The sequence below is a fragment of the Manacus vitellinus genome, unplaced genomic scaffold (assembly GCF_001715985.3).
Source record: "Manacus vitellinus isolate BGI_N305 unplaced genomic scaffold, ASM171598v3 scaffold_64_pilon, whole genome shotgun sequence".
Taxonomy (NCBI): Eukaryota; Metazoa; Chordata; class Aves; order Passeriformes; family Pipridae; genus Manacus; species Manacus vitellinus.
In genome coordinates this window covers 1,962,172-1,971,895 of record NW_021940718.1, presented here as the reverse complement: position 1 = coordinate 1,971,895, position 9,724 = coordinate 1,962,172, and the positions used below count along the sequence as shown (strand labels likewise).

The 9,724-nt window shown below is 40.8% G+C and overlaps 1 protein-coding gene across 1 annotated transcript in view; it reads left to right on the top strand.

Moving 5' to 3' along the window:
- Window positions 1-3,254: 3,254 nt before the first annotated feature.
- The window catches only part of EPS15L1 (epidermal growth factor receptor pathway substrate 15 like 1), a 53,164-nt gene continuing 46,694 nt past the window's right edge, over window positions 3,255-9,724 (top strand). Inside the window, exons 1-9 of the mRNA XM_029963881.1 lie at window positions 3,255-3,263; window positions 4,403-4,444; window positions 4,648-4,737; window positions 4,974-5,021; window positions 5,649-5,744; window positions 6,274-6,336; window positions 7,195-7,320; window positions 8,811-8,870; window positions 9,219-9,455. Coding sequence (XP_029819741.1) covers window positions 3,255-3,263; window positions 4,403-4,444; window positions 4,648-4,737; window positions 4,974-5,021; window positions 5,649-5,744; window positions 6,274-6,336; window positions 7,195-7,320; window positions 8,811-8,870; window positions 9,219-9,455 — 771 coding nt within the window. The remainder of the gene's footprint in view (window positions 3,264-4,402; window positions 4,445-4,647; window positions 4,738-4,973; window positions 5,022-5,648; window positions 5,745-6,273; window positions 6,337-7,194; window positions 7,321-8,810; window positions 8,871-9,218; window positions 9,456-9,724) is intronic.

Below are 9,724 nucleotides of genomic sequence, written 5' to 3'. Positions count from 1 at the left end.
GTCAGGAACAGGCACATTCCCTGACCCTTGGGAGAGGGTGACAGGGCTCTGGGAGAGGCTCTTTCCAGCTCTCTTTGGATGCTTGGGGTCCCCGCGCTGATTTTTGTTGTTACAAGTTTTTTTGGTGTGTTTTCTTTTTTTTTTTTTTAGTCTGTTTGGTTTTTTAAAATTAATTTCTGACCCAAATAATTCCAACCGAAGCAGTGTGATCGCTGTTTATTCTTTTCCATACCCCTGGGAATAGAGTTGGTTTGCTTATTTCCTTTTTCAAGCAATGCCACCCTCAATGCCTTGAAATTAAAACTATTTTCTACGCTGTGCCAGACCAGTCAGGAATTCAGAACAACTGCTCTTAGTAGTTCAGATTATTTAAATACATCAATTTCCTCTTAATAATGACCTTTTATTTGAGATACTTTGAAAATTTATCTCTCAGTGGAGTAATGTGATGCTTGGATAATGTTTAATTTGCTGGGAGTCTTACTAAGAGTGGGCACTGCTTTTGAGCTTCTGAATAGCAGGAGTCCTGATGAACATCTGCTTAATTAAATGAACGTGTTCAGAAACATCTGAAAACATCCATGCACACACAAACCACTGTCAGAAGTTTCCAAGTGGCATAATGTGGTGCAAAATATGTAAGTAAAATAAACTCTGAATGTGCATTTTTAATAGTACAGTGGTAAAAATGAAATTATTATCAAATATTTACACTGAAAATTCAGTTTCTGTGTTGTTTAAATTCTCGTTGATATTTGAGGGTCTGGCATCAGTGGTGTTTCCTTTGATATAACCTGTCATGTTTAGGGTGAAAAGGGCCACATTCTGTGAACATATCAGTTATTTTGACATTATTTTCCAGTGAATTCAATGGAAGCATTCTAATTTTAAACTTCTTTTTCTGTATCGAACTGTCAAGAGTAGTCCAGCTGTTACAGGGCAGTAAACAAAATTTCCCTTAATGAACTAAAAGAGGAAATTAATAAACTTCCTCTTTGAATAGCCTCAGTTTAGTGATTACTGAGGAGATGTGTGCTGGTTACTGTAAATGCCAGAAATTGAATTAGAAGGAATTGGAGAGGGCACACATGCTGTATGTTGAAGTATGTCCAGGCAGAAAGATGTAAAATAAGACTGTTGATTTCAGCATGTTGGGAGCTATAAACAATATGGGTAATTCAAGCTTGTGAAAGTGTTTAATCATATTTTGTCATTAATAATTTATCATATTATCATTTTAGGGAGGAATTCTTGGCTGGGAGGGTGGGGGGGCCCTGGCACAGGTTGCCCAGAGAAGCTGTGGCTGCCCCATCCCTGGAAGTGTCCAAGGCCAGGTTGGAGCAACCTGGTCTCGTGGAAGGTGTCCCTGCCCGTGGCAGGGGGTGGGACTGGATGAACTTTAAGGTCCCTCCCAACCCAAACCATTCTGGGATTCTACACTATTTATATACTATTTAATGTTTCATCTCTCTGGCTGTGCATAAACCCAGTTGAAGAGCAAGCCTGTCAGATCAGTTCTTGCAGTTCAGTCCAGTTTCAGTTGTTTATGTTTGATAACTTTGTTTTCTTACATTTGCTCACCTTACCAGTGGTCTATGCCAAGCACATTCAACTTGCAGGCTCAGGAGGTTTTGGAGAGTTATCTTAGGGATACTGAGATCCTTTTGTAGCTCGGTTTTCTGAGACAACTCAGGACATTCAGCAAGTAGCATAAGGGCAAAAGTCATCTTTTTGGGGCAGCAGCAGCAGCCTTCTTTGGGCTCCTGTCTTTGTGAGCACCTTGTTTTTTTCCCCTTTTACACTCCCTATTTTCATCTCTCCATGTGGCTGAAAGAAAATTTTTGAAGAGGAAGACACCAAGGAAAATAATTCCTTGATCCAGAGCTCTTTGTGGCCCTGGGATGACCTCAGGGAAGAGAACTGGATGTGTGAATTGTTCTGGTGGCAGCAGCTTCCCCCTGCCTTCTCCCCAGAGCTGCAGGAAGGGACTTGGATCAGTGTCCATGAGTGTACCACAAATGCAGTGTATGGATCTGCTGTGAGACTTAAACTTCAGATTTGGGAGGTCAAACAACCGGGCACCAGGGCTCTGAAGGATCTTTTTGGGAGCTGGTGTAAAGTGTTGGTCAGAGGTGAGGTTTTGAGGACTAGGGAGCAGGCACGGGAACTGTGGGGTGGTTAAACTGTAAGTCAGACTGAACCTCTCTGACAGGTTGGGCTTTGACATCACCAACTGCAAACTCTTCACAGTGTTTGTCTCTGGCTGCCAGGGCTGACAGCCCTGGGCAGGTCCTGCATCAGCAGATGTCACCAAATTGCAGAATCCTCCTGAATGATAGGGGTGTCGTCACGTGTGGTGACGGGTAGATAGAGAGCTGTGCTATTTTTATCACTTGAACCCATTTTGTCTGCTCTGCTTCATCACAGAGGTGCAGTCATTTGGGTAAATCAGCCAGAGAGGCTGGATCCTTGGAAAATTCTGCAAATAGGGAATCGAGGGCTGAAGGGCTTTCCAGCAGCACTTGGGGGAATATTTTCCTGTTGGAGAAACTTCACAGCATGGAAACCCATCACCCTGGATTCCTGCCACCTCTGTCAGGTAACTCAGCTCCATGTCATGGCTGACAGTCCCAAATGAGGGTGACAGGGATGTCTGGTGATGGGATGAGATCATTCAGTGCTGCTGCTGGAGTGGTTTGCTCTGTCTCTTGGTACAAATCCAGTCTCTGCACACTCTGGGTTACTCGTCAAATCAGTTAGAGGAGCTTGTAGTTGGTGTTTGACCCTCTTCTCTGAGCTCTCTGATAAACAAGAGGTACAAAGTTTGGTGATAGTTGGCTAAAACATGCTGGGTTGGATTCAGACTGGGACAGACTATTTCCTACTTCCACCTTTTCTCTGAATGATGTGTTTCCTGCTTGGACAGGAGCACAGTGCTTAGCTGTGCTGGATGTTTACATGTCAGCAGAAAGAATAGTCAGATTTATGAGTTATGGTCCAGGCATTCTTCTGAAATCCTGTCCACCTTCAGGAAGAGCTGGAGCTTCCAGAGGTTTGCTGATATTAGAGAATGCAGCAGCTTATTTTGTGGATGGGTAGAGGTGAAGCACATTTAAGATCCTTAGGAAACTGTTCTGAAAATGCAGGATTTTTCTATCCAAATAGAGCTGTTAATCCTCGAAGAGTCAGTGTTTGCTTGTGCTCAGTTGGAGGGTTTAGTTATTTCAGATAGCTCCTTACACTTAATATTCGTCATGCTTATTGTAAATTCACAGCAAGGTTCTCTTGGTGTCCAATAAAATTTTATTGGGCTTTTCTTTCATCATATTTCGGCCTTCCTTCCACTCAGAGTGGGCAGAACATCTGGAAAATCATAGGGATGACAAGGAAGCAGGTGGCATTTGGGAGGTGACATCCTAGGGATGGGAGTTAGTGGGAAATACTCCTTTGTCAGGTGTCTGACTGGTGGCCTGGAGGTGCAGAGTGGTTGTCTCAGGCAGGCTTTGGGGTGTTGTGACATCTCAGCATTTTGCTTATTAAACTGTTTGTGGGGTTGTGGTTTTGTTGATTGTTCTTTAAGGCCTTTAACTTGGTTTTGCCTGGGCTGGTTTTGCTGTTGGCCTCGAGGCTGGAGAACAGTGGGGAGGGAGAACCTGCATGTGAACTCCTGGGGCTGTTGGAGGAGGCGAGTGAGAAGATGGGTTTGGGGGATTCTGCCTCTTTTGGCATTTCAATTCCCATCTGCTTGGAATGTCAACAAGAATGTCAGCAATCTACTTGTTCAGCCCCCTGGAAAGGCAGGGCCTCCCTTGGGTCTGCTGCTCTGGTGTGATGTGGTTTGAAATCCCCCAACAGCGTGTTCAGGGAATTGTGGCCTTGTCAGTTCACTCTTCTTTCTGTTTATTTTTTGTTTTACTCCGTTTCAGTTTAAGATCCTAGTCCTGAAAATGCATAATCACAGGCACAGGGCTGTGTGTGTGTGTAATTGCCTGCTGAAAACATTCCATAAGGATATTTACAGTGCAGGGGGGACTCAGGTCAGCATTGGGTTCAAAACTGGACCTTTGTTATCAGCAGTTCTCATACTGAGATCTGAAATACTTTGGCAAATAGTTCAGAGCTGTTCTACAAAAACCTTATTTCCATGTAGTTGTTGATTAAAAGTGTGAGTAGAAGTTGGAATGCTGGTCAAGGAGAAGTTCTAGGGGGTGACAGGAGCCTGTTGGCTGCAGGTTTTGTGGGATCACCATTATCCACACTTAAATTTCAGGTATCTGGTTTGGATGACAGCAAACTAACACCCTATTTTAGATTTTTTTGTTGAAGGAATACACAGAGTGCAATACTTTTTCTCCTCTCAACTGTGATTGCTGTTCATTCTGGTTTCTTCCTTATGTTTCAGTTTTCTACTGGGAACCCAATATACGAAACTTACTACAAACAGGTACGTTCTTAAAAGAGGAAACTGCACTTTATTTTTGCTTTTCTTCTTCCCCAAGATTTTCCTCTCTTTCCTTTCCCCATTGCAGGGCTAAAATCTTCCTGCTGATGCAGTTTGTGTAACTCCTCCTGACCTAGAGACACTGCATTTCTCATCTCTGCTTTCACAGGTCATGCTTCAGTTAAATGTTAATTTTTTTCTTTCAGGTAGATCCAACATACACAGGGAGAGTTGGGGCAAGTGAAGCTGCTCTGTTTCTTAAAAAATCTGGTCTCTCTGATATCATCCTTGGAAAAGTAAGTTGAAGGAATTGGATAATGCAATAATTGTCTGTACACCTTTTTAAGTGAAAGGACAAATATACAAGGAAAAATAATCTTTTGTGTAACATTTCTGTTGTTAACTTGACAGTGAAATAACATTGTGTCATAACTTGAAAGCTGAATGAACTTTTCAAGAAGACACACAGTATGAACTGTGGAGCTGGGTTTTATTTTAAATTCACAATGGCTTTTATTTTGTATCTCCACAGATATGGGATTTGGCTGACCCAGAGGGGAAAGGATACTTAGATAAACAGGTAAATGAAATGTTCCTGTAGACCTGCTATGTTACCTTTCACAGATTAGCCTTGTTTCAAGCAGACCCTGATACCAATAATAGTTATCCTTGGCTTTTTTTGAATTAAGTTTTTGTTGACAAGATGAGTTTTTTCCCCAGCACTTCTCATATCTAAGTGTATTACTGAGTGAGGCTGCTGGAGAAGTTTGGATCTCATTTTCTGTCTCTCTTTTGTTTTGTAAAGAATCAGTGTCTGTGATATGTAGATACACAGTTACCGAGTCACAAACACAAAATATGATTTTAAGATTTATTTTAGAAGAACATTCTTGCATGTAAAAATCTAACCAGCATTACTAAAAATGGCTTGGAATATCAAATAGCAAGTTACTTGTAGATATTGATAAATTGTTTTTAAACATTATTAATTTTTAAGAACGTTGAAGTTCAGTTATGGGAGAGCCCTTTGTAAAACTGAACTTCCAATTTTCTGCCCGTTATTGTAAAATTTCTCACAACTCACCTTTAAAAGCAGTGGGGTAATTGTCACTGTGGGGCTGCACATCCCCAGTTTACTGAGTGCTGATAAAAATCACAGCTGGGTTGTTTTCCCTGCTCTGGCCTGGTTTGAAATGGCTCTTTGCAGGGTTTCTACGTCGCTCTGCGCCTCGTGGCCTGCGCCCAGAACGGCCACGACGTCAACATGAGCAGCCTCAGCTTGACTGTGCCACCTCCTAAATTCGTGAGTAATACCCACCCAAACGTGTGGATGTGTTATATGGGAACTAAGGCTTCAGCTGGAACACTGGAATAATCTGCTGTGGTGGTTCTGGGGCTGCAGGCTGATGGCAGAGTGTTCCTTAAGGACACTGCCACAGCCCTGTTGTCCTCAGTGGGTTTTGCAAGTTTAACTCTGCTCATCAGGAAGCTGATGTGGCTAAACTCTAAAAAAAGGGAAGAAAATCAAGTTATTTTGGGGCTGGGTCAGTAGGATGGGCAGTAAAAGGCACAGCTGCAGCTTTGCCTGCAGTAGCTGCTGCAGAACCTCTTTATTGTGTGTTTGGGTATCTAATGCACCAATAAATGTCCTCATCCAAGTGCTGTAATAGTACAAATGAGTGTGACTTTTATTTAGGTACAGCCTCTTTCTCAGTGTAGTTAAGCTTCATGTCTATAACCACTTCTTAAAACAATTAGTAAGGATTAGAGACAGAAATCTGTGTATTTATATATATAAATATACATGTAAATAAAATTCTCCATTTTTTTAGCATGACAGTAGCAGTCCTTTGCTGATCACACCCCCTTCAACAGAGACTCACTGGGCTGTCAGGGTAAGTGTAAAAGCCAACACATTACATCCATTCTTTAAAAGTGAATCTTTTCCTCGTGTGTGATTTTCTCTCAGTGAGAGAATTTTGTATCCAGTGTATTTCCTGTTTCAAAAATCCCCCCTTTCTGTGCAGGCTTGTGCACAATAGAGAATATTGAGGTGTAGTTTTACATGTGTAATAAGTATTAAACCACCCTTTGACAACCCCAGCTGTGATGTTTTTAAGACACAATGAATTTTAATCTTCTGCCTGGATTTCTTCCAGAATCCTACAATTAGGCACTTTCATTGTTTGTATAAAGGAACCCCACTGAGAACAGCAAAGTATTTCACCAAATCCATCCTGAATTATTAATTTAAAGCTCGAGTTCCTATATTCTAGTTGGTATTCAGTGATACTTTCTTTCCCCCAATGATATATATTACATGTAACCTTTGATGCATATATGTGAGTATTTGTGTTTAGTTAATCTTCAAATGCAAACATTTCCCAAAGGTAGAAATTTAATAAAATAACTTGTAATGCTGATTATTTTTTTGGTACTTATGTGTTGTACTTCAACGTGGGAAGAAGAGGTTTTAGTTCTCCAGAGTTTATCAAAGTTTCTTTAAAACAGAAACACATCTGCATGGTAAAATCTCTCATGGAAGGTTATAAAATAACCTTAGCTTTGAAATTAGGCTCTTAAATGTCTCTCCAGGGGTTTACATTTAAATTCAGCACCGTGGCACTTGCAAGAAAGTTTGGAAATTTAGGATGAACACATCACTGACCAGCCTTAATTTCTTGCAAGATCTCATTTTCAACACTCACACAGGCACACTTTTTTACTTATTCAGACTATTTCTTACCAACTAGGTGGAAGAAAAAGCAAAGTTTGATGGTATTTTTGAAAGCCTTTTGCCAGTAAATGGTTTACTTTCAGGAGACAAAGTAAAACCAGTACTGATGAATTCAAAGCTACCTCTCGATATCCTCGGAAGGGTAAGTGTGCTGTTTAAATTTTCCTGGTCTCTGTTTAACTTCTCATAGTTTGCAGTGTGAAATATTTATATGGAATTTATCAAAACAGATCAGGTTTTGGCTGAGATTCTGCATTGATTGCATGCTATCAAGCAAGAACATTAAGTCTCTGCAGTCTTCCTCTTAGAAATAAGAATAGTAGTAGTAATTTCAGCCCTGGAGTAGATTGGCTTAATTATCCCTCTGTTCATTTTAAGAGCTGGAAATTTTGATTTTGGTTGTTTAAAAGCAAGAAAAAGCTTTTCTAAACTTTTATAATATTAGCTTTTATAACATTATATTCCAGTGTTTTGTCATTTTTACAAATAGGGGTTATTAGACATCCCATTAAATCCATCCACTGCTGGGTACAGGAGAACACCTCAGAACATCCTCATTTATTGTACCCAGCAAATTGTCAAGTTGTTTTTTCTCCAAGATCTGAATTTAGTGCATCCATTGCATATTTGCCAGGGAAGCAAACCTGAAAGTATTTTTCTGCTCCCATTTAAAACACATTCTTTAATGCTTTGCATATTTATATGCCTGAGAATTGAATTCATTCTATGCAAGAGCTGTATCTGTGTTACATCCTTCTATCTCTTCAGGAAGAACTGCCTCTTTCTCTGTATTATCTACAAAATCTAAGTATGACTCGGTTTAATTCTGTACTGGAATATTGTGAAGTACTGAGTCTTGAAAGGCTTTGGATTTCATCTTGTTATTGTCACAGTAGAAATTCAGGAAGCTTTTGCCTCTTCTAGAAAAGTTTGTGGACGAGGAAATGGGCAAAGGACTAATCAAGGAGCTTAAATTTGTGCAGTGATAAAGTGGAGTTCAGACAATTGAGCCTTAGGCTTGGCTTTCTGTGCCCTCTGCTGTCCCAGGTTGTATTGATGGTTTAACTAGTTGGTAGCTGAGTGTTGGAGTCCACAAAGTTTTGTATCCCTCTAAATCTTGTACAAGTTTCATTGAGTTTACCTGACCTAATAATGAACTGAAGTTGAGAAATGCTTAAATTCTCTCCCATAGGGGGCCAGAGGGAGCTGCACATGGTTTTAGTTATCAGTAAAAAAACTAGGAATGGGATAGGAATTAGAAATGTATTGAGTTTTCTAAAATATTTTAACTTTCTTACAAGACATTTGGATGATCTGCTAACCCCACATCCTCTGGACAGTTCTGGAAACCACCTCTGAATGCTTTTACTCAGCTTGATGACTCCTTAATTGCACCACAGAAAGATGAAAAACCTGCCTGTGTTGCAGCCAGAATTTGTTGGAGCCAGCGTTGATTCACACTGGCCAGAAAACTCTAATCCAGTCTGTTTCATCAGAGTGTTTAGATAGTTTAATGTAATTAATATGATCTTCCCCAAAACCTATTAAGAGTCTTTAGAGGGCATGTTAATTTGATGAATGCACAAAATGTGACTTGCTCTCTAAATCATTGCTTTATCTTAATTGCTGCAGGTCTGGGATCTCAGTGATATTGATAAAGATGGTCACCTGGACAAGGATGAATTTGCTGTGGTAGGTTGTTTTAAATTCTCAATTCACAGCCCAGTCTGTCTGGCAGAGCAAACAGCTCATTTTTTTTTTCTCAAGAGCTTTGCAGCTTTCTCTGCTACAGTTCACTGTTCTGATCTGCCTTGTTCACACAGAGCTATTAAATGATCTTCCTCAAATCCATCCACTGACTCTTGCCTATGTCATCAAGATTAAACTTGTTGGAATTGCCTCCAAAACTATCTGCTCTGCTTTACATCTCTAATCTTACAGCCTTTGTTTTACTGTTATGTAAATGACTGACACTGGAAGATCTCATTGCCTTTTTTCCCTGCTAATTGTGAATGTTATCTGACCTTTTTGCCTTTGCAGGCAATGCATTTGGTTTATAGAGCTCTTGAGAAAGAGTCAGTCCCTTCACAATTGCCCCCTTCTCTCATACCACCTTCTAAAAGAAAGAAGATGCCCGTGTTCCCTGGAGCAGTTCCTGTTCTCCCTGCAAGCCCCCCGCCCAAGGACAGCCTCCGTTCCACCCCCTCCCACGGCAGTGTCAACAGCCTGAACAGCACGGGGAGCCTGTCCCCCAAGCACAGCATCAAACAAGCACAGGTACTCACCTGCCTTCCTTTCTTTGGGCCAGGAACCTGCAGGAGAAAACAAACCTGCTCTTTGATTTCTGCCTCGTGCGAGCTCTTGGGTTTGGGGGATCTGGGGGGTGGGGGTGAAATGTAATAGCAAATTTAAAGAATTTAATGCCAATAAATAATATGAAAGGAATTTAGTACCAAAGAAATCACTGGTCAGGCTTGGAAGAATGGAACACCAAAGAAATTTAATTCCCAATTTAAGGAATTTAATAAAAAGAAATCATTGGTCAG